Here is a 26,019-nt window from a genome sequence, read left to right as displayed (position 1 = left end):
GACACGACTGAAGCGACTTAGCAGCAGCAATGTTCCATTGTATACGTGTACCACACCTTCTTGATGGACATTTAGGTTGTTTCGAATAGTGTTGCTATGAATGTGCAGGTATATATCTTTTTGTTGATTCTTCTTATTTGTTGTAGGACCTTTTGTTTCTGTGTCCAGCGTTCTTTTGGATAACATTCTCTCTCCCATTCAGTGCAATCCAATTAGATTGTATGATCAATGGGATGATTCTCTTCTCCACTCTCACCTCATCACAAACCCACAAACACCTGGGCATATGACCCAGGCCAGGCCAATCAGAACGCACTCTAGTATAGTAATTGGAGTTTTGGGCAAAGTGCCCTCTGGTGTTCCAGGTAACAAATTATAGAGAGCATCTTGCTGCTAGTGGAGCATGTCTGTAAATGCAACTGAACAGAGGTGTGGGGAAAGAGTTTGATTATATTCTTTTTACCTGTGGTGGTATTTTTCTTTTTTTCCTCTTCATTGAGTTTAAATTACTTATAGCTTAAGAGTAACACTACTAATAGCAAATATTTATATGATGTTTATTACATACCAGGCACCATTTTAAGGGTTTCATATGTACCGACTTATTTACTCACTATGAGTTGATTCCATCATCATCCACATTCTATGAAAGGGGGAAAATAATAGGTATGGAGAAGTTGAGTAACATGTTCAAGCTGGTAAGTAATAATGAGCCAGAATTTGAACTGAGAAGGTCTTACATCAAAGTTCATGGTCTTAGCTACTCTACTGAGCTGCTTCTCTGAATGATAGATCAACTAGGACTCTGAATATCACTTTCCTTTGCTAACTCAGAGATGATAATTGCTACATTTAGCCTTGAGCACTAAGCTCTTGAAGGAAGTACTGGTGAAAGTGTGGTCACAAGTCTCCAGAGGTGGCTTCCAGCAGTTCCTTCTCTCTCTGTATATGCATGCTCCCATCAAGAGGCAGAGGTTATCTCTCTTGTCTGGCCTTATGACTGCCTTTGATCAGTAGAATGTAGCAAAACTGATATCCTAAGACTTCTGAGTGCAGACTTTAAAGGGACTGGTAGTTGCTGCTTTCTGATTCTTGGACTCTAGCTGACATGCTGTAAGTAACCAAGACACATGGAAGAGAACAAAGGCACTGTATTTGACAGCTCCAGTTGAGCTTCCCAGACAACAGACAAAACCAGCTGCCAGCCATGTGAGTGAGCTATTTAGTGTAGTCAGATACCTAATGACTTTAGCTCTCACTGACATCACATGGGGCAGAAAAACCACCCAGTGGAGCCCATCATCCCGCATAATAATCAGAGATAATAGCATATTGTTATTTTAAGCCAGGAACATTTAAGCCACAGCAATAGGTAATTGAAAACAACCGTCATGCCTCTAACTACCATGATTATATGGCTACTCCTACCATTATTTGGCCTATAGGTATAGTTTTGTCATAGCTAATCCATAAGGCATACAAGCAGTTCAAACCTTTGAGACTGATGAGCTAATAAAACAAATGAGTGGTAAAGATTTTCAAAATGTCAATATTGTATAATTTGTATTTCAATCCTGTTTCCTTTTATCTCATGCCCATTAATGATGAGCCTGTATTAATCTTTATAATATTGGAAGTTTATGTAGTTGTCATAAATTTATCATTATTTATAATTACTTAAAGTAAGTCTTCAGCGGGTCCCAGTGGATAGTACTATACAATGCATCTGTGAGCCACAGAGGTGATTTCACAAGAATATGAACTTTCCAGAATTACAGAAATCTTTGCTACTATCCATATTTAATTTGATCCCATATTTACTGCTTACATAGTTAACTTATTACCCTAACATGTAAGAACAATATATTGCTTTCAAATAGCTTCCAAAAATTATTAGGCCTAAACAAATTTTATTTGTTCCATATATCTGAGTTTATTCTTTCAACATAAACAACAGAAAAATAACTAGTCATTTCTTGTGTATTAGTAGGAGATATACTTTGCTGAAAGTGACAGAAAACCTAACTAGAAGCAACTTAAATAATTAATAAATTTGGTCATTTGGCATGAAATATAAGGAAGTTCAAGACTGATGTGGCACCTAAACAATGCCATCAAGGATACAGGGTCTTTTTGTCTTTCTTCTCTACCAGTTTTGCTAGGTAGCTTTCATCCTCATAGTCTCAAGATAGTTACTATGTCTCCCAACAGCAATCTGTTCTAGAAAGGAAGATTTTGGAAAATGAAGAGGATCTTCATTTTATATCTATTGTGATTATATCAATTGATAAATTGTGACATGGCCACCCTTGGCTACAACAGTCTTCAAAGTAGAGAAAGACAAGGGAAGTTGGAATAGGGGTTGAATAAGCCAATCAATTGGACATGGAACAATAGACTGGTTCAAAATGGGGAAAGGAATACATCAAGGCTGTATATTGTCCACACTGCTTATTTAACTTATATGCAGAGTACATCATGTGAAATGCTGGGCTGGATGAAGCACAAGCTGGAATGAAGATTGCCAGGAGAAATATATCAGAAATACCTCAGATATACAGATGACACCACCCTTATAGCAAAAAGTGAAGAGGATTTGAAGAGCCTCTTGATGAAAATGAAAGAGAAGAGTGAAAAAGCTGGCTTAAAACTCAACATTCAAAAAGTGAAGATCATGGCATCCAGTCCCATCATTTCATGGCAATTATTGTGGGGAAACAATAGAAACAGCAACAGACTATATTTTCCTGGGCTCCAAAATCACTGCAGATGGTGACTGCAGCCATGAAATTAAAAGACACTTGCTCCTTGGAAGAAAAGCTATGACCAACCTAGACAGCACATTAAAAAGCAGAGACATTACTTTGCTGACCGAGATCTGTATAGTCTATGGTTTTTCCAGTAGTCATGTATGGATGTGAGAGTTGGACTATAAAGAAAGCTGAGCGCCAAAGAATTTATACTTTTGAACTGTGGTGTTGGAGAAGACTCTTGAGAATCCCTTGGACTGCAAGGAGATCAAACAAGTCAGTCTTAAAGGAAATCAACCCTGAATATTCATTGGAAGGACTGATGCTGAAGCTGAAGTACCAATACTCTGGCTACCTGATGCGAAAAATTGACTCATTGGTAAAGCCCCTGATGCTGGAAAAGATTGAAGGCAGGAGGAGAAGGGGATGACATAGGTGGAGATGGTTGGATAACATCACCGACTCAATGGGCATGAGGTTGAGCAAACTCTAGGAGTTGATTGATGGACAGGGAAGCCTGGCATGCTGCAATCCATGGGTTCGCAAAGAGTCGGAAACAACTGAGTGACTGAACTGAACTAAAGCCACTCTATACCCTACAACATGCTAGGGTGAACATAGTGAAACTTGAGTTCAATCATGAAATAGGAGTTGGAATTAGCTAGACCAACAGGAGCACTCATCTCACACACTAATAAAGTAATGCTCAAAATTCTCCAAGCCAGGCTTCAGCAATATGTGAACCATGAACTTCCAAATTTTCAAGCTGGATTTAGAATAGGCAGAGGAACCAGAGATCAAATTGCCAACATCTGCTGGATCATTGAAAAAGCAAGAGAGTTTCAGAAAAACATCTATTTCTGCTTTATTGATTATGCCAAAACCTTTGACTGTGTGGATCACAATAAACTGTGGAAAATACTGAAGGAGACTGGAATACCAGACCACCTGACCTGCCTCTTGAGAAACCTGTATGCAGATCAGGAAGCAACAGTTAGAACTGGACATGGAACAACAGACTGGTTCCAAATAGGAAAAGGAGTATGTCAAGGCTGTATATTGTCAGCCTGCTTATTTAACTTCTATGCAGAGTACATTGTGAGAAATGCTGGGCTGGAGGAAGCACAAGCTGGAATCAAGATTGCTGGTAGAAATATCAATAACCTCAAATATGCAGATGACACTACCCTTATGGCAGAAAGTGAAGAGGAACTAAAAAGCCTCTTGATGAAAGTGAAAGAGGAGAGTGAAAAAGTTGGCTTAAAGCTCAACATTCAGAAAACTAAGATCATGGCATCTGGTCCCATCACTTCATGGCAGATAGGTAGGGAAACAGTGGAAACAGTGGCTGACTATTTTGGGGGGCTCCACAATCACTGCAGATGGTGATTGCAGCCATGAAATTAAAAGACACTTACTCCTTGGAAGGAAATTTATGACCAACCTAGACAGCATATTAAAAAGCAGAGGTATTACTTTGTCCACAAAGGTCCATCTAGTCAGGGCTGTGGTTTTTCCAGTAGTCATGTCTGGATGTAAGAGTTGGACTATAAAGAAAGCTGAGCACTGAAGAATTGATGCTTTTGAACTGTGGTGTTGGAGAAGACTCCTGAGAGTCCCTTGGACAGCAAGGAGATCCAACCAGTGCATTCTAAAGGAGATCAGTCCTGGGTGTTCATTGGAAGGACTGATGTTAAAGCTGAAACTCCAATACTTTGACCACCTGATGCGAAGAGCTGACTCATTTGAAAAGACCCTGATGCTGGGAAAGATTGGGGTCAGGAGGAGAAGGGGACGACAGAGGATGAGATGGCTGGATGGCATCACCGACTCAATGGACATGAGTTTGGGTATACTCTGGCAGTTGGTGGTGGACAAGGAGGCCTGGCATGCTTCAGTCCATGGGGTCGCAAAGAGTTGGACACAACTGAGTCACTGAACTGAACTGAGACCAACAGGAGAGAAGGGCAGCCCAGGCTGAGAATATTGGCCATACAGACATGGGACGTATGATGAACATGCCTGGCTCAGAGTACACAGTTGATCTGTTGACAGCCAAAGTTGGAGAGAGATGCTGGGGATGAAGCAAGCAAGGCCTGAAAGCTATGTTAAGGAATATGGTCTTTATCATGCAGGCAGGAGTGAAAAGTATGCACCTGTGGGGTAGGAAAGATCAGATTTGTGTTCAGAAAGCAGAAAACAGATTGGTAGGTACCTGAGACTACAGTCAAAAGACTGCTGAACTAATCAAGGCAAGACACAATAAAGGCCTGAACTTTAGTGATGGTGGCATGGAGGGAAAGAAGGGCTCAGATTTTAGACATCTTAAAAGAGAGTAATAAACATTTACTTGATGATTGGTTAGTTATGAATGGCAACCCACTCCAGTATTCTTGCCTGGAGAATCCCATGGACGGAGGAGCCTGGAGGAGCCTGGTGGGCTACAGTCCATGGGGGCCGCAAAGAGTTGGACACGACTAAGTTAGCAACTTAGTTATGAAGGTAGAGAAGATTCAAAGTTGAATACCAGCTTCTGGCTTACCCAACAAGGGCTTAATGGGGCCATTCATTGAGGCAGTGAAGATGGGAAGAAAAGCAAATATTAGATAGCAAGTGGATATTTGAGACTGGGATGAGAAGAGTCAGTGACCCAGACCGTTGCTAATACAAATATCTTAACTAGTTCCTCTGCTTCCAGTCTTGTCCCTTTCAATCTGTTCTCCATTAAGCAGTTTGAATAATCCAATTAAAATGAAAAGTAAATCATGTTCTTCTGTTTACTTAGTATCATTACAGTATTTTTTTTCTTTTAGTGTTAATGAGCACATACTCTGGCACTGAGCTAAGGGCTTATTTCATTTAATTCTCATTCTTTGAGATGGCTGTTGCTACTATCTATCTCCATTACAAAGGGGCTCAGAGAGGTAAAGTAACTTTCCAGGATTTCCTCTGGTCCTTACTTAATAAGCACCAGGGCTGGGTTTTAACTTCATGTCTGGCCTATCTGACTGCAGGGTCTGTTGTTCTTAACCCTTCTAGTATGTGTCTTTCATGTGTCTTTCATGCTTAAATGGATAAGAGCACTCCATATCCTTCAAAGTATGCATGATTCTCTATCCTTTTGCTCCCCACATCATTACAAGGCCATTTGGATAGACATTTTATTAATTGTATAGATGAATAAATCAAAGCACAGAGGTAATAAAGAACTCCAATTCCTTATTAATCCATCCATTCTGTAAATACATATGGATCAGATACTAATAAAGGAAATTAAGATGCAGAAGGCTTAAGTTGCTTGCCAAAATCCCCATGACTACTTGCTTGTAAAAGCGGAGATTAGAATTTTGGGGTTCAGTTCTGTGTTCTTCATGAGAGGGGAATACTGCTTCTAAGCTGCTACGGAACTAAACCACAGCTTGGGTTGGATCAGGAGTAAAAGCAGATTCAAATTATCCTCCACTTTTTCTTTCTTCCCCATCTCTTACTCACTAGTTTTTTCAAGGTTGGTTTCTGAAAAATAGTCTTGGCATTCAGCAGTTGTGGAAGAACTATCAGATTTGTCTTCACAGCTTCCTCAGTAAATAGGAGAAGGAAATGACAGGGATATCCATTTTAGCTTGATAGGAGATTTTTTAAAATGATGGTTGCTTGTCCAGAGTGAGACAGATTTCCCAGAGTGACTATAAGATTTCCCTTCCCTTGTATCACACAGTGTCAAGTAGAATTCAAGGCCCTCTGTGGCTATACTCGTTCTAAAAATGGATGCTGCTTCTACTGCTGTCAGTGATTGGATTAATTCCAAATTAATTCGTTAATTGAGTTGGTAACTTAGGTTCTTAGGTGGGACCATCTGATTAGTTGAATAGATGTCGCATGTCACTTTTCTGGCTGTTGGGAAGCGGGGTGAGAAAAAATCTGCCCCTCTTCTTGATAAAAAAGAAAAGAAGCGGTTAACCTTTAAAATTCTTCCAGACTTAAGAAGCTGTGATTCCATGGTACATCATCTCATCTTAGGTTTTGGTGCATCATCTTATAGAGTCATACATGTTACCACTGATGTTACTTGGTGTTGGTGTTTTAAATGATACATGGCTTTAATGGTAACTGTCATAACAGACTCCTTTTCCTTTCTCATCTTACAAAACACTTTTAGTTGTTCTCTACCTTACAACTGTTAAAGGTTGAAGAGGGCATGAGTGGCAAACTGTGGGTGGTGCTGGATTAAAGCCAGCTAGTGAATTTCCAAGTGTCCTTTCAGCATGGCATATCTTGGTGAATTTACCAGCATCTGGTCTTCAGTTTTACATTCCCAGAAAGACAATTTTTTCTGTGCTTCAGAATTTATCTGACTCATGGAAATTGAGTTGTGCACATTAAACTTACAAGAAAAGCCAGAATTCTAATTAGTTAATTTATAATGAGAAATAAAATCTTCAAGCATTCCAGTCATGTCAGACTAATAAAAGCATTCTCTCTCATTAAAAAAAAAAAAAAAAAAGCTGTATAAAAAGCCAAACTCTAGTCAGAAGGTTGCCAGTCTGTTTGGAATCAGAGTGAAGGGGATTAGCTATATGATTACAGTGATCAATGGCCTCAGACTTTGAATGCCTGATTGTAATAGGACCCTTTGGCTGTACGTAAGAGAAGGCACAATTAAAATTACCTTGGGCCCAAAAGGGAGTTCATTGAAAACAGCACTCAAGTACCTCACGGAACTCTGGGAAAGTGCACTGAAGGGTTGAGTTTCAGAGACTGCTGAAATCAGGACTAGAAAACCTCCAGGATTCTCTTCCTGTTGGCTTCATTTGCTCCCTCTTAGAATAGGGACATTATAGCCCGTGATTCTCATCACAGGAGAGTGACCCTTTCCCATTAGTGTTTCTTAAGATATTTCAGGGGAGAGCTCTGACAGACATGAGCTGGAGTCTGATGTTTGGACCTCTCATCTATGGATAGTGATGGAGTGGTAGAGGAGGCATAGCATAGGCTTGCTCCTGTGACTCCAGACATGAATTAAAGTAAAAGTTGTCTGCCATAAGTTGGACTGGAGCCCTGACATTGATATACTCCAGCTCTGTTCTACTCATGAGCCAGAATACCCCTTCCCCAGAATATGCCAAGAACCAATGCTTCCTTTCCCTCTCTCTCCTTTTGCTTTCCCGAATTTCTCTGAAGGCCATTTCTCTTCTATGGACTTTTTCTTTCCTTCCTTATGTTCTTTATTTGGGTACAGCTTTAAGCTGATATCTAAGAGGAAGATTCATGTTGGTCTTTCATATTTTTATTCTCAAATGATAATTCGATTAAATACATCACTTAAAGACTGTTACTCTCTTCTTCAGATTTATAGAAAAGAAAAGGAGAATCACTAAGAGTTTATAAGTAGCCATAACTGACTGAAAGTCATTATTCAGTACTGTAAAAGTTTCCATGTTGTCTAGCTATATCATTGCCTTTTCAGTTAATCTTCTACCTCTGTTTACTTAGAATTCTCATTGAATTGAATTCTCTATATTTCTTTATGTTTTAATTTATTTTATTGCTTTATTCATTTAGTAAATACTTTTCAGTGTCTACCTTGTATCAGGCTCTATGCCTGGAGGTGATAATAAAGAAAGGGAAAAGGGCCTGATCTTCATGACCCAGATAATCACAATGGTGTGATTGCTCACCTAGAGCCAGACATCCTGGAATACGAAGTCAAATGGACCTTAGAAAGCATCACCAGGAACAAAGCTAGTGGAGGTAATGGAATTCCAGTTGAGCTATTTCAAATCCTAAAATATGATGCTGTGTAAGTGGTGCACTCAATATGCTAGCAAATTTGGAAAACTCAGCAGTGGCCACAGGACTGGAAAAGGTCAGTTTTCATTCCAATGCCAAAGAATGTTCAAACTACTGCACAATTGCACTCATCTCATACGTTAGCAAAGTAATGCTCAAAATTCTCCAAGCAAGGTTTCAACAGTAGTGAATCATGAACTTCCAGATGTTCAAGCTGGTTTTAGAAAAGGCAGAGGAACCAGAGATCATATTGCCAACATCCATTGGATCATCGAAAAAGCAAGAGAGTTCCAGAAAAACATCTACTTTGCTTTATTGACTACACTACAGCCTTTGAGTGTATGCTGTTACTGCTAAGTCACTTCAGTCGTGTCCGACTCTGTGCGACCCCATAGACGGCAGCCCACCAGGCTCCCCCGTCCCTGGGATTCTCCAGGCAAGAACACTGGAGTGGGTTCCCATTTCCTTCTCCAATGCATGAAAGTGGAAAGTGAAAGTGAAGTCGCTCAGTCATGTCCAACTCTTAGCGACCCCATGGACTGCAGCCTACCAGGCTCCTCCATCCATGGGATTTTCCAGGCAAGAGTACTGGAGTAGGGTGCCATCGCCTTCTCTGCTTTGAGTGTATAGATTACAACAAACTGAGGACAGTTCTTCAAGAGCTAGGAATACCAGACTGCCTAACCTGCTTCCTGAGAAATCTGTATGCAGGTCAAAAAGCAACAGTTAGAACTGGACATGGAACGACGGACTGGTTCCAAATTACAAAAGGTGTATGTCAGGGCCGTACATTGTCACCCTGCTTATTTAACTTATATGCAGAGTACATCATGAGAAACGCTGGGCTGGATGAAGCACGAGCTGGAATCAAGATTGCCGGGAGAAATATCAATAACCTCAGATATGCAGATGACACCACCCTTATGGCAAAAAATGAAGAACTAAAGACCCTCTTAATGAAAGCAAAAGAGGAGAGTGAAAAAGTTTGCTTAAAATTCAACGTTCAGGAAACTAAGATTATGGTATCCAGTCCCATCACTTCATGGCAAATAGATGGGGAAACAATGGAAACAGTGACTGACTTTGTTTTCTTGGGCTCCAAGATCACTGCAGATGGTGACTGCAGCCATTCACTGCAGATGGTGACTGCAGCCATGAAATTAAAAGACACTTACTCCTTGGAAGAAAAGCTATGACCAACATTGACAGCATATTCAAAAGCAGAGACATTACTTTGCCAACAAAGGTCTATCTAGTCAAAGCTATGGTTTTTCTAGTAGTCATGTATGGATATGAGAGTTGGACTATAAAGAAAGCTGAGCACCAAAGAACTGATGCTTTTGAACTGTGGTGTTGGAGAAGACTCTTGAGAGTCCCTTGGACTGCAAGGAGATCCAACCAGTCCATCTTAAAGGATATCAGTCTTGAATATTCATTGGAAGGACTGATGCTGAAGCTGAAACTCCAATACTTTGGCTACCTGATATGAAGAACTGACTCACTGAAAAAAACCCTGATGCTGGGAAAGATTGAAGGCAGGAGGAAAAGGGGATGACAGAGGATGAGATGGTTGAATGGCTTCACTGACCCAGTGGACATGAGTTTGAGCAGGCTCCAGGGTTTGGTGATTGACAAGGAAGCCTGGAGTGCTGCAGTCCATGGGCTCACAAACAGTTGGACACAATTGAGTGACTGAACTAAACTGAAAAGGGCCTGAACTCGGGGAATGGGTTTCTGCCTGCTTTAAGTGAGTTGAGAGATGCCCAATGCTAGCTTTCAAGGTCGACCTGCCCAAAGCAAACTTTGATATTTGAATGATAATCATATTTGAGTCATAACATCAGGTGAGAATAAAGTAGGAGAATAAGTTTATTTATAGTCATCTATTCACACTTAAACTTTTTAAGATGGAATATTTCCAAATAAAATACTTTCAAACACTCATCAACTCATTATCTGGTTACAATGTAAGTTAATATTTTTAATCAAATTTGCTCTACAATTTTTTTGAAAAATGATTTATCTAGTTATCCAATATATCCACCCTGTTGATGGACCCATTAGATAGTTTTCAAGTTTTTATTATTGCAAATAAGGCTTCATTGAATATCTGTATACATGTACATATGTCTCCTTCAATATATATGCAAGGATTTCTTTATACTCATGTATGAAACGAGTCACCAGTCCAGGTTCGATGCACGATACTGGATGCTTGGGGCTGGTGCACTGGGACGACCCAGAGGGAGGGTATGGGGAGGGAGGAGGGAGGAGGGTTCAGGATGGGGAACACAGGTATACCTGTGGCGGATTCATTTCGATATTTGGCAAAACTAATACAATATTGTAAAGGTTAAAAATAAAATTAAAAAAAAAATAAAGTGTTAATGTATTTGCATTAAAAAAAAAGATGTGTGCATCTTCAATTTTGTAAAAATATTGCCACCAATAGTGTACTAATATCTTCATTCTTTCAGATTTTTATCAACATTTAGAAAAATTTTAGTTTTTACCAATCTAATGGATATAACATGTTATATCTTGTAGTTTTACTTTGCATTTCACTAATCACTAAATTTGTCTGAATTTTAAATTTTAATTCATTTTAAAATTTCATTAGTCATTCTGATTTTTCTAGTATGAATTGACTGGTTATTTAAAAAACCCATTTTTATGAGATGTCTTTTATTGATTTGTAAGAATTTATAAAATATGGGCTAATCTTGCTTTAGTTAATTTTATATTATAATAACTCCTAGTCTTATAACTGTTTATACTGTCTTTTGAGCAATAGAAGTTTTAAATTAAAATTTAATCAAGACCTATATATAAAATATCAAACATTAAACCTTTTAGAAATTATATATATACACATACACATATGTAACATATGTTAAGCCATCCATTATAAATCAGTTCTTTATGTCCTTTTGATTTTTTTATACATTTTCTGCATAAATGTCAATCTTCTGTTGTATTCCTATAGGAAGCTCAGAGATTTTATTGCAATTATAAGTGGGATTTTACCACTAATTACACTTTCTAATTTCTTGTTATTGGTGTATGGCTGTTATATTTTTGTATATTGATCTTATATCTAACAACCTCCCTGAAAGTTGCCTATTTTTATGATTTGTAGATTCTTTTGGGTAGTCTAACGTACAACCTTATCATCTGTTGGAAAATGAGAATATTGTTCTTCCATTCACATTAGTATATTTGTGCTTCGTTTTCTTGTTTTACTGTATCTGCCAGAATCTTTAGTACATCATTGAATACAAATGTTGATGGAGAGCTTCTGTGACTATTTGGGAAAATATTTCTTGGGAGGATTTTCATCAGTTTAGTTTTGATTTTCACTTATTGTTTTCTTCTTATAGTAATGTTGCCTTTTGCTATTTAAATATATTGAGATTTCTTGGAATAGTAGCAACCATGTAATTGTACAAAGAGGGAATGGAAGTTGGGCAGTTTCCTCAATATCTTGGTTCAGGAGTGCCCTCTTCTGTTGAATCAGTGAAATGAGCTTTATTTCATTAATGGCATCTTTTATGAAAGAGTGGTGGTTCTAGGACCCTTAACTTGTGGGCTTAATTTCTTATTTTTCTTTACCTTGTTAGTTTTCTAGAGGCAGTGCCTTCCCAAGACTGCTATTGTGGTCTTTCATAATTTCCAAGTCTTTTTCTTCGAAAGCCGATGTTCAAATCCTCTAGTCTCAGGCTTGTTTTCAGCATTTTCCCAGCTTGTTCTCAGTATTTCTCTTTCTCCTTTTCCGTGTAATCCTTGCCTGATTTTGCTCCTAAATGGGCTCTGGATCTGCTTCTACTGATTCTGGATTGTTCTCCCACCTCTGTGTAAACAGAAGTTTGTAGTCTTTTCTAGCCTCTGTTACACTCTATGCATCAATACCTACATGATTTTGTTTGCTGTTAATCTATACGGTATTGGAAGATGTATGTAGATATAGGTTTAAGGAACCCAAGTTCTAGGCATGTGGTTCATTCTTCCTCTATAACCATGAATTAGTCATTTTATCCTAGTGATTCTGTCATTTTTTGTCTTACATATTCTCTGTGTTGTTAGGTTTATTGATTTGGGATTATTATGTCTTCTTTAGTGACTTATTCCTTTAATCAGTAAGTAATGATCTTTATAACTAATAATTTTTGATTCAATATCAATTACATATGATATTAATAAGAACAGTTGCTTTTGGTTAATATTTGCTGAATATGTATTTTTAATATCCTTTTATTTTCAAACATTTTTTGGAAAATAATTTTATTTTAGGTGTAAAAAGCATAGAGTTGGGGAGAAGATCAACCAAGATATAGAGTAGGAGGACATGGAACTCACTTCCCCCCATGAACACATTAAAAAATACATCTACACGTGGAAAAATTCTCACTGTAAGCTAACTAGAAACTGGAAGAAAGACCTCTGTTCAACCAAGACTATAACAAAAGTACACATGTAATTAAGTAGAGAGGAAAGAAAAGCAGTCAACCTGGAATCTGTGCCCCTGGGAGGGGACCCAGAAGAAAAAGATTGCATGAGTGGAGACATGCCCCAGAGACTGAATGGTTCAAGTCACATATCAGGTACCCCAGTCCTAGGGCCCAGAAAAGGAGAGATGAGCCCCCTTGGCTGGCTGGAGGACTGCTGAGACTAATAGAAGGGTTATGTGAAGCCTGGATTCTGAGGCAGATCAGACGTCAATTGAAGACTGCTCTACTGGTTGCTGGGTTTCCTGGAAACACTTTGGCATGTGCCCCAGCCTGAGGTGAGCAAATGCTCTAGCCTCACTTACTTCACATCACAGAGATCTAGGACTGCCAAGACCAGGGAAAAAGCTTGGCCATGGGATACAAAAATGACTTGGTTCTCAGTGGAGGCACAATGGCCATTGTTAGTGCTAACTCAAGCAATGCCTCAGAGATAGCCCAGAACAGTACTGTGACCATGGCTAGTTTACCACAGCTCATGCACCAATATATGCCAAGAGTCTGGAACAAGACAAGGATGCCCAGTCTTGCCACTTCTATTTACATGGTACTGGAAGTCCTAGCCACAGTAGTCATATAAGAAAAGGGAATAAAAGGCATCCAAGGTGGAAGGGAAGAGGTAAAATTGTTTCTATTGGCAGATGACATGATACTGTGTATCCAGTGAACCAGTGAATTTGCTCAGTCATGTCCAACTATTTGGGATCCCATGGACTATAGCCTACCAGGCTCCTCCATCCACAGAATTTTCCGGGCAAGAGTACTGGAGTGGGCTGCCATTTCCTTCTCCAGGGCATCTTCCCAACCCAGGGATCAAATCCAGGTCTCCCTCATTGCAGGTAGGTGCTTTATCATCTGAGCTAACAGGGAAGCCCTGATACTGCATATAGAAAACCCTAAAATCTCCAAAAAAAACTATTAGAACTAATAAATCAATTCAGTAAAGTTGTAAGATACAAGATTAATATACATAAATCTGTATATTATTAATCACTAATAATGAGCTTTCAGAAAGAGAAAGAAAAAAAGGGAGGGGGCTTATTTAAAATTGAATAAGAAATTATAAAATACCTAGGAACAAACTTAACCAAGGAGGTGAAATACCTATACTCTGAAAACTATAAAATATTGATTTATATTTTTATAAATTTAAATTGAAGATGATATTTAAAATATATAAAGGAAATTAGAGATGATATTTTAAAATGGAAAGATATCCCATGTTCATGGATTAGAAAATTAATATTGTTAAAATGGCCATACTTTTCAAAGAAAGCAATTAATGCAATCCCTGTTAAAATACTCATGACAGTTTTCATGGAACTAGAACAAATAATCCTAAAATTTATATGGAACCACAAAAGACTACTGCGTGTTAATGTGTGGCAAAAAATTTCCAACGTGATCGTCAGAAAAAATAACAAGGCTGAAGGTATCATTCTTGCTGACTTCAGAATCTACGAAAAAGCTACAGTAATCAAAAGAACATGGTACCGGCATAAAACCAGATACATAGATTAATGAGACAGACTAGAGAGTCTAGAAATAAACCCATGCATCCATGGTCAAATAATCTATGACAAAGTAGGCAAGAATATACAGTGGAGAAAAGACACTCCCTTCAATAAATAGTGCTGGACATAAAAACTGGAGAGCTACATGTAAAAGAATGAAATTAGAACATTCTCTAAAACCATGTTCAAAAAATAAATTATAAATGGATTAAAGACCTGAATGTAAGACCAGATACCATAAAGCTCCTAGAGGAAAACATAAGCAGAACACTCTTTGACATAAATCATAGCAGTGCTTTTTGGAGTCTGTCTCCTAAAGCAAAATAAATAAAAACAAAAATAAACAAATAGGATAACAAAACTTAAAGGCTTTTGCATGGCGAATGAAACCACTGACAAAATGAAAAGATAACCTATTGAATAGGAGAAAATATTTTCAAATGCTGTGATCAACAGGGGGTTAATATCCAAAATATATAAATAGCTCATATAAGTCAATATAAAAAAACGAACAACCCCATTAAAAATTGGGCAGAAGACCTGAATAGACATATTTCTGAGGAAGACACACAGATGGCTAAGAGGCACATGAAAAGCTGCTCAGTATTGTTAATTATTTGAGAAACGCAAATCAAAACATTAAGTGGTCCACTGGAGAAGGGGATGGCAAAACACTTCAGTGTTCTTGCCTTGCGAACCCCATGAACAGTATGAAAAGGCAAAAAGATAGGACACTTAAAGATGAACTCCCCAGGTCGGTAGGTGTCCAATATGCTACTGGAGATCAGTGAAGAAATAACTCTAGAGAGAACGAAGGGATGGAGCCAAAGCAAAAACAACACCTAGTTGTAATGGGACTGGTGATGGAAGCAGGGTTCAATGCTGTAAAGAGCAATATTGAATAGGAACCTGGATGTTATGTCCATGAATCAAGGCAAATTGGAAGTGGTCAAACAGGAGATGGCAAGAGTGAACATCGACATTCTAGGGATCTGTGAACTAAGATGGACTGGAATGGATGAATTTAACTCAGATGACCATTATATCTACTACTGTGGGCAGGAATCCCTTAGAAGAAATGGAGTAGCCATCATGGTCAACAAAAGAGTCCAAAATGCAGTATTTGGATGCAACTCAAAAACAACACAATGATCTCTCTTCGTTTCCAAGGCAAACCATTCAATATCATGGTAATCCAAGTCTATGCCCTGACCAGTAATGCTGAAGAAGCTGAAGTTGAACGGTACTATGAAGACCTACAAGACCTTCTAGAACTAACACCCAAAAAAGATGTCCTTTTCATTATAGGGGACTGGAATGCAAAAGTAGGAAGTCAAGAAACACCTGGAGTAACAGGCAAATTTGGCCTTGGAATAAGGAATGAAGCAGGGCAAAGGCTAATAGAGTTCTGCCAAAAGAATACACTCATCATAGAAAACACCCTCTTCCAACAACACAAGAGAAGACTCTACACATGGACATCACCAGATGGTCGACACTGAAATCAGATAGATTATATTCTTTGCAGCCAAAGATGGAGAAGCTCTATACAGTCAGCAAAAACAAGACTGGGAGCTGACTGTGGCTCAGATCATGAACTCCCTATTGCCAAATTCAGACTGAAATTGAAGAAAGTGGAGAAAACCACTAGACCATTCAGGTATGACCTAAATCAAATTCCTATGACTATACAATGGAAGTGAGAAATAGATTTAAAGGACTAGATCTGATAGACCGAGTCCCTGATGAACTGTGGATGGAGGTATGTGACATTGTACAGGAGACAGGTCAAGACCATCCCCAAGAAAAAGAAATGCAAAAAACCAAAATGACTGTCTGAGGAGGCCTTACAAATATCTGTGAAAAGAAGGGAAGTGAAAAGCAAAGGAGAAAAGGAAAGATATACCCATTTGAATGCAGAGTTCCAAAGAATAGCAAGAAGAGATAAGAAAGCCTTCCTCAGTGATCAGTGCAAAGAAATAGAGAAAAACAATAGAATGGGAAAGTCTAGAGATCTCTTCAAGAAAATTAGAGATACCAAGGGAACATTTCATGCAAAGATGGGCTTGATAAAGGACAGAAATGGTATGGACCTAACAGAAGCAGAAGATATCAAGAAGTGGCAAGAATACACAGAAGAACTGTACAAAAAGATCTTCATGACCAAGATAATCACAATGGTGTGATCACTCACCTCGAGCCAGACATTCTGGAAGGTGAGGTCAAGTGGGCCTGAGGAAGCATCACTATGAACAAAGCTAGTAGAGGGGATGGAATTCCAGTTGAGCTATTTGAAATCCTGAAAGATGATGCTGTGAAAGTGTTGCACTCAATATGCCAGCAAATTTGGAAAACTCAACAGCAGCCACAGGACTGGAAAGGGTCAGTTTTCATTTCAATCCCAAAGAAAGGCAATGCCAAAGAACACTCAAACTACTGCACAATTGCACTCATCTCACACACTAGTAAAGTAATGCTCAAAATTTTCCAAGGCAGGCTTCAGCAATACGTGAACCATAAACTTCCAGATGTTCAAGCTGGTTTTAGAAAAGGCAGAGGAACCAGACATCAAATTGCCAACATCTGCCAGACCATCGAAAAAGCAAGAGAGTTCCAGAAAAACATCTATTTCTGCTTTATTGACTATGCCAAAGCCTTTGACTGTGTGGATCACAATAAACTGGAAAATTCTGAAAGAGATGGGAATACCAGACCACCTGACCTGCCTCTTGAGAAACCTGTATGCAGGTCAGGAAGCAACAGTTAGAACTGGACATGGAACAACAGACTGGTTCCAAATACGAAAAGGAGTATGTCAAAGCTGTATATTGTTACCCTGCTTATTTAACTTATATGCAGAGTACATCATGAGAAACGCTGGGCTCAAGGATGCACAAGCTGGAATGAAGTTTGCTGGGAGAAATATCAATAACCTCAGATATGCAGATGACACCACTCTTAATGGCAGAAAGTGAAGAAGAACTAAAGAGCCTCTTGATGAAAGTGAAAGAGGAGAGTGAAAAGTTGGCTTAAAGCTCAACATTCAGAAAACTAAGATCATGGCATCTGGTCCCATCACTTCATGGCAAATAGATGGGGACACAGTGGAAACAGTGGCTGACTATATTTGGGGGTTCCAAAATCACTCTAGATGGTGATTGGAGCCATGAAATTAAAAGATGCTTGCTTCTTGGAAGGAAAGTTATGACCAACCTAGACAGCATATTAAAAAGTGGAGGCATTACTTTGCCAACAAAGGTCCGTCTAGTCAAGGCTATGGTTTTTCCAGTAGTCATGTTATGGATGTGAAAATTGGACTATAAAGAAAGCTGAGTGCCAAAGAATTGATGCTTTTGAAATGTGGTGTTGGAGAAGACTCTTGAGAGTCCCTTGGACAGCAAGGAGATCCAACCAGTCCGTCTTAAAGGAGATCAGTCCTGGGTGTTCTTTGGAAGGACTGATGTTAAAGCTGAAACTCCAATACTTTGGCCACCTGATGCGAAGGGCTGACTCATTTGAAAAGACTCTCATGCTGGGAAAGATTGAGGGCAGGAGGAGAAGGGGATGACAGAGGATGAGATGGTTGGATGGCATCACCAACTCAATGGACATGGTTTTGGGTAGACTCTGGGTGTTGGTGATGGACAGGGAGGTCTGGTGTGCTGCAGTTCATGGGGTTTCAAAGAGTCAGACATGACTGAGTGACTGAACTGAACTGAACTGACTGAATCAAAAGAAAAATGAGATATCACCCTACACCTATCAGAACAGCTATCATTAAAAAAGAACACAAATAACAAATGTGGGTGTGATGTGGAAAAAACGGAACCCCTGCACACTCTTGGGAATGTAAGGCAGAGACTCTGTGGAAAACAGTATGAAGTTTTCTCAAAAACTAAAAATAGAACTACCTTATGATCCAGCAATTACACTCCTGAGTATATTTCCAGAAAAAAAAGGAACACTAATTTGAAAAGATACATATACTGTAATGTTCAGAGCAGCACTGTTTACAATTGCTAGGATATGGAAGCAACCAAAATGTCCTTGAACACATGAATAAAGATGTGGTATATATATATATACAGTGGTATATATATACAATGATATATTTTACTCAGCCATACAAAGAATGTCATCCTGCCATTTGCAGCATCATGGGTGGACCTAGAGAATATTAGGCCTAGTGAGAAAAGTCAGACGGAAAAAGACATACTGTATGTTATCACTTATCTGTGTAATGTAAAAAAATAATAAAACAAACAAATGTATATAGGAAAACAGAAACAGACCCATAGAAAACAAGCTAGTGGGCTACCAATGGGGAGAAGGAACGGAGGAGAGGAAGATCGGAGTATGATATACAAAACCACTATGTATAAAATAAACAAGCTCAAATATAGATTGTACAACACAGAGAATTATAGCCATTATTTTGTTATAACTGTTAATGAAGTATAATCTATAAGAATACAGAATCACTATGCTGTACCTAAAACTAATATAATATTATAGATAACTATACTTGAAAACCAAAAACCAAAAAAAAAAAAAAAATACTAGTACAAAAAACACCCCATAGAGTTGGGCTATATAATACAGCTTGATTTTCAATCTAAGTTTGAGAAAATATTTTCACTGATGGGTTTAATTCCTTTACTTTCTTTGTGATTACCCAAGGTGTTTAGTTTTTTATGATTTTAATTGTCTTCTGAGCAGAAAAAAATTTTCACATTTTTTTTTTTATCCTTTCCTGCTTTCTATTAGAGTGTTCTTTAAAAATTTTAAATAATATCCTATTTGCTGGTTTGAAAGTTACACTTCTAATTTTTGTTCTTTTAATTGCCAATACTCATACTTTTAGAATCACCTAGAGCAGGGGTCCCCAACATCCAGGATCTAATGCCTGATGGTCTCCAGTGGAGCTGATGTAATAATAATAGAAATGAAGTGCACAATAAATGTAATCTGCTTGAATCATCCCCAAACCATGTCCCCCCATTCCCAGTCTGGTAAAATTGTCTTCCACGAAGTAGGTCCCTCTTGCCAAAAAGATAGGGGACCAATGACCTAAACGGCTTGTTAAAGCAAGATTGTGGGGCCCACTCCTAGAATTTGTAATTAAGTGGACTTGGCGTGACATCCAAGTATTTGCATTTCTAACAAGTCCCCAGATAATGCTAATGTTGCGCCTCTGGAAATCACATCTTGAAAATCTGACAGTAATTAATTGGTGGTTGCTGCTGCTAAGTCGCTTCAGTCATGTCCGGCTCTGTGCGACCCCATAGACGGCAGCCCACCAGGCTCTCCCATCCCTGGGATTCTCCAGGCAAGAACACTGGAATGGGTTGCCATTTCCTTCTCCAATGCATGAAAGTGAAAAGTGAAAAGTGAAAGTGAAGTCGCTCAGTTGTGTCCAACTCTTTGGGACCCCATGGACTGCAGCCCACCAGGCTCCTCTGTCAATGGGATTTTCTAGGCAAGAGTACTGGAGTGGGGTGCCATCTCCTTCTCCGAATTGGTGGTTAGCACCAGATAAATATTAGCATCTGTACCCAGTAACCATTCTTAGTTGACATCCTAGTTAGTTTTGAATTCTTCTACTTGTTCTCTACCCTCCCTTCAGCTCAGTCATATGTTAAAATGTTTAAATGTCCTTTTCCTGGTATTTTTAGGTTTGCAATTCTCAGATGAATTTCTTTGACCATCTAATCCCATAATATTGCCAGAAACAGAATCAGGACAGTAATTTCTCATAGGAGAAAAAAATTTTCCCCAATTCTGAGTACTAGACAGAGAGAAACTTTCTTGCAATTTTCCCTAGTCTGATGGCTAGAGTTTCTTTGGTCTCTTTTATATGTAGGTACAACATTTACAGACTCTTGACTAGAAGCAGCAGTTTAGTTCTGGTGAGATACAGTATATAGTGTCACAAAGAGTTGGACACTTAGCACGCACACATATGGAGGTACAGCCTTTACAAACTCCTGATTATAAGTAGCAATTTAGCTCTGTGCCTTCTGTGAACCCAAGGTCATGTCTCCTGCCCTTGATAGGCAGTTCAAACTCCAGCTTTGAGTCTTAGACTGTGTTTGTAAGACTTGGGGGAGAAGGATGTATTTCACTCAGCATTTCTATGTATTTCATGGAGTGGAGGTTGGGGAAACTATGTAATCTCAGATGACCTGGTTTGTATTATTTTTCAGTTGCCAACTAGCAGAGAACATGGGGTATAGGGTCAAAAAGTTTGAAAAGTACAAAGTGAGTGGAAAAGAGAACCCTTGTCTGGAATGAACCTGAGCTTTGGGACTTGGTAGCATATCATTAGCATAGAAGAATAGTAGGTGATACTGGAAGTAATTGAAGGAAGGCACCTTGCTGGTGATAGTTAACACTATAAATGAGGCCTGGGAAATTAAAAAATTTAAAATTTTTATTAAGGCCAATTTTCCTTGAAATGTTTTTATTTTGTTTAAAGCACATACTACTAAAAAATTAAGATGTTTTTCTTTTGGAGTCATTCTTTTCTCAGATATTGACTTATCTTTGTTAGGTGTACATTGACAACATATGCTGAAGAATATGCTCCACCATATGAATATCAGCCACTTGTGAGTATAACAGAGCTGAAAAGCCATATTCTAATATTTCTGTGCTTAATATGATTCTTTACATCTAGTGTAAATAGTCAAGCTTGAGAAGAAAGGACAAATTGTTGAGATTTATGATGTTTTATATTTATCTAGAGATATTAGCTATTTGTGGGAGTTAATGGAATATTTTATGGTTATGATTTATTTTGGGAACAAGTTTATAGATTTCAGGGAGAAAATATTGCAGTATCTAAAATATATTAGTTACTTTCTTCCTCATCTTTGTTTTATTGTCCTGCTCCATAAATGCAATTTATCTGGAATAAGAATCTACCTTTCTATTCATTTGTATTATATTAGCATATGAAAATAAGTGGTTTAATTTAGCCCTGGGAAATACGTATGCTGATAAAATATGTCTAGTTTTACAACTTCAGTATCAGTTCAGTTCAGTCGCTCAGTCGTGTCTGACTCTTTGCGACCCCATAAATTGCAGCACGCCAGGCCTCCCTGTCCATCACTAACACCCGGAGTTCACCCAGACTCACATCCATCGAGTCAGTGATGCCATCCAGCCATCTCATCCTCTGTCGTCCCCTTCTCCTCCTGCCCCCAATCCCTCCCAGCATCAGTCTTTTCCAGTGAGTCAACTCTTCGCAGGAGGTGGCCAAAGTACTGGAGTTTCAGCTTTAGCATCATTCCTTCCAAAGATCCCAGGGCTGATCTCCTTCAAAATGGACTGGTTGGATCTCCTTGCAGTCCAAGGGACTCTCAAGAGTCTTCTCCAACACCACAGTTCAAAAGCATCAATTCTTTGGCGTTCAGCCTTCTTCACAGTCCAACTCTCACATCCATACATGACCACAGGAAAAACCATAGCCTTGACTAGATGGACCTTTGTTGGCAAAGTAAAAAGTTGGCTTTTCAATATGTTATCTAGGTTGGTCATAACTTTCCTTCCAAGGAGTAAGTGTCTTTTAATTTCATGGCTGCAGTCACCATCTGCTGTGATTTTGGAGCCCAAAAAATAAAGTCTGACACTGTGTCCACTGTTTCCCCATCTATTTCCCATGAAGTGATGGGACCAGATGCCATGATCTTCATTTTCTGAATGTTGAGCTTTAAGCCAACTTTTTCACTCTCCACTTTCACTTTCATCAAGAGACTTTGTAGTTCCTCTTCACTTTCTGCCATAAGGCTGATGTCATCTGCATATCTGAGGTTATTGATATTTCTCCTGGCAATCTTGATTCCAGCTTGTGTTTCTTCCAGTCCAGCGTTTCTCATGATGTACTCTGCATAGAAGTTAAATAAGCAGGGTGACAATATACAGCCTTGACGTACTCCTTTTCCTATTTGGAACCAGTCTGTTGTTCCATGTCCAGTTCTAACTGTTGCTTCCTGACCTGCATACAAATTTCTCAAGAGGCAGGTCAGGTGGTCTGGTATTCCCATCTCTTTCAGAATTTTCCACAGTTTCTTGTGATCCACACAGTCAAAGGCTTTGGCATAGTCAATAAAGCAGAAATAGATGTTTTTCTGGAACTCTCTTGCTTTTTTGATGGTCTGGCAGATGTTGGCAATTTGATGTCTGGTTCCTCTGCCTTTTCTAAAACCAGCTTGAACATCAGGAAGTTCACGGTTCACGTATTGCTGAAGCCTGGCTTGAAGAATTTTGAGCATTACTTTACTAGCATGTACTTGTACTTAAAACATTATACAACAAAAGCAAAACAAGGCTGCTTCCTATTAGTCTTGTTCTAGAAGTCCTAACTGGTGCAATAAATAAGAGACTTAGCTACTGAAAAAGAGGAGAAAAAAAATCTTTATTTTTGGATAGTATGATTTCTTCTCAGGAGAACCAGGATGTTAAAATAATAAGTACTTAGAATCAGTTTAGACCACTTAGTAACGTGATTGAATATAAAATACATCAAAGATAATATTTTTCCTTCATATTAGCAATAACTGCTTAGTAAGCAATCCATAAAAGAAAAAAACATACAAATTGCTATAGCAACACAAATTTTAAGTACTTTTATGAAGAAAATTCTCAGATAAAGATCAATAAAGAAGATGTGGAAGCTCCTCTCCAAAGATGGTAGACAGGCTACTTACCCAGCAAGAGTTAAATGTTCCTCCACCTTTTGAATCACGGTTGTCAGGTGACAGATTTGAGCAATAGAACATGACAACAGTAACTCTGTGCCAAATCTAGGCTAGCTTTAATAAGACTGCTTCCAATTCCTGGAGCCCTGAGCCACGGGCTAGGAAATCTAGGCTACTCTGCTGAAGGGAGAGGCCATGAGGAGGGATAATGATATACTTAACTTATGAACGATGAAAGCATCTTGGACATCCAGCCTCGTGGGCATAGACTGAAGCTTCAGTTGTCATCTGACTACAAACCACAAGAGATTGCAAGAAAATAATAATAAATTGTTATTTGAAGGCATTAAGTTTTGGGTGTTTTGTTTTTTTTTTAATAAATACACACCAAAGGTAACTGAAACAGAAATCTCAAGTACAAGGGAATATCTACTGTTTAGGGGACTGGGAAACTAAATTAATTATAAGTTAAATTTATAAATTTAATATAATTACATTAAAAAATCCCAATGGACTTTGTTTACTATCTGAGAACTCTAAGATTCTGAAAGTTATTTGAGAGTATAAACAGATGAGAATAATAAAAAGTTATTTGAAACAGTGGCATAACCATTTATGGAAATAAAAGATTCCTGATACCACCTATATTATAATATTATGTATTTTTGCTTATTAAAAAATACAAATCAAGCTGTTAGAAAAGCAAATATGATGGCTTATGGATTAATATGCTTAATACATAAAGAATTCAGATTTATTGGCAGGAAAACTGTTCAACCATAGGTAAATGAGCCAAGGGCATATAAAGACAATTCACAAATTGGGAAATAATTATTATTAGTTAACTGACAAATACAGGGCAAATCCCAGTCTACAAATAACAGAATGTGTGGATTAAAACAGTACATTTTTTTGCTAGAAAAATTGGTGATATTTTTTAAAATAATAATACTCTGTTGAGTGACACTAGGGTGAGATGGCTACTTTTTTTTCTATTGCCAGAAATATTGTAAATTGTTTGTCTTTCTGGAAAGGAATTTTTCAATATGAATTGATACACTATTTGATCTAATAATTCTAAGGATTTCCCCAAGAAAAACAATTCAATCCAGGGACAAAGTTTATATCCATTGATATTCATCACTGAATTATTTATTATGGCAAACTTGGAAATTACTCAGTGTTTTAGAATTGGGTACAGTACTCTAGGGATTCAGAATGAGTCTCCAAAAAATGTTTCACTCCTGCATGAGGATTTTTTTGAGCCAAAGACCCTGTGGGTTAAGATAACCTAATCTCCTCCTTTAACTACCTAGAAGAATTTAAACTGGGAATTTTTCTCAGGAAAAAAAAAAGTTATTACTGGAGATAAATTTTAGCTAAGTTGCTGCATCTATATTGCAGGGCAAATGTCTAATTGCCAAACATCTGCTCTTATTGTCTTGAAATAAGACAATTCCTGTCTTTGGACGCCCCAGGCCTCTATCCCATTCCTTAGCTCAGGATGACATGTATACCTCATTTTATCTTTCTGTCTTTGAACCTTCTCATGTATGTCAGGTTCCTGTATGTATGAAATTAAATTAGACTTTTTCTGGCTAATCTGTCTTATGTCAGTTTAATTCTTAGACTAATCAGAAGAATCTATAAGTGTAAAGGAAAGTTTTGTTTTCCTTTCTGACAGTACTAATTAAATAGGTTGTAATCACATAATGAGATATTTTATATATTTATATATTCCACCCTTTAGAAAGTCCATGGATAGTTCTTAGTGTCTTGATAAATCTTCTTATTTAAGGTCAAGGAAAATCATTAAGATACAAAATTGTATGTGTATTTTTCCTCCATACTTTTATCTAAAAGTATGGAGGAAAAAAAGCCTGAAGAAACTGTTAAATGCTATAAAAGTTGGCTAGTGAATGCTGAAATTCTAGATGATTTCCTTCATTATTACACTTTTCAACATTTTTCAGTGTAGCAAGCATGGTGGTTTATAATCAGAACCACAAGGAAATATATATTATTTAAAAATGAGTTTCAGGCTCATTTCCTTATTTGCATGGGATTTGGTCCCATCTCTAAAAAAAGGAAGTTGCAAGGCACATAATTAAAAACTCACAAAATTCAAAGGACTAATTTTCCCATAAGCATAAATATAAAGAATGTGGGATGTATTTTTTGGGTGAATAACTCTTTAGCCACTGTGTTATGTATTTGTACTTTTAATTTTTTCAGCATTATGTCTAGTATTTCTCATGTTGCTTGTTTCCACATTAACAGCACAGCATGCAGCATGTGATGGCAGTTGTTTGGCTTTATTTAGAGTTTTGTTCATTTACTTCTAAGTTTCTTGTCAAAGTAATTGACTTTGAGCATGTTTTCAGTACTGCTTCTAGCACCCCCATTTAATAATGCTTGCATTACATTGTTATAGAATATAAAAACTATTTTAAATTGTAATGACAGTGAATGGTTAAGTAATAGCAGAATAGTGACTGAACTCAGACTTAGAAGATACCATTCACATAAAAAAATATATGATTCATAAAATACTGACAAAATAAAGAGAATATTTTTTACTTGCTAGAGACCTCACCATGTGGCCTTTACATAAACACAACTCACCATTCACTCAGTCTATCACTTTTGCAATTATGCAGTTTCTGGAGAAATCTTAAAATATTTTGATTTGTATTATCTCAAATTTTATGCATGAATTGAGGCTTTATAAATTTTTATATTGTGGTCTCTTACATTTGCT

At 37.9% G+C, this 26,019-nt stretch overlaps 1 protein-coding gene across 5 annotated transcripts in view; it reads left to right on the top strand.

The window, feature by feature from the left end:
- Positions 1-26,019, top strand: part of CFAP95 (cilia and flagella associated protein 95) — a 110,277-nt gene that overhangs the window by 58,820 nt on the left and 25,438 nt on the right. For 3 of the 5 annotated variants that reach the window (XM_070375782.1, XM_005897471.2, XM_070375780.1), the window contains one exon: positions 21,110-21,167. The exons of 1 other annotated variant lie outside the window; for it this stretch is intronic. In XM_070375782.1, coding sequence (XP_070231883.1) covers positions 21,110-21,167 — 58 coding nt within the window. Of the gene's footprint in view, positions 1-21,109; positions 21,168-21,645; positions 21,842-26,019 lie in introns of those variants that run through there. One more of the 5 variants, XM_070375779.1, reaches the window with a different exon arrangement.

The sequence above is a fragment of the Bos mutus genome, chromosome 8, assembly GCF_027580195.1.
Source record: "Bos mutus isolate GX-2022 chromosome 8, NWIPB_WYAK_1.1, whole genome shotgun sequence".
Classification (NCBI taxonomy): Eukaryota; Metazoa; Chordata; class Mammalia; order Artiodactyla; family Bovidae; genus Bos; species Bos mutus.
This window is presented reverse-complemented; position numbering and strand designations above follow the sequence as displayed.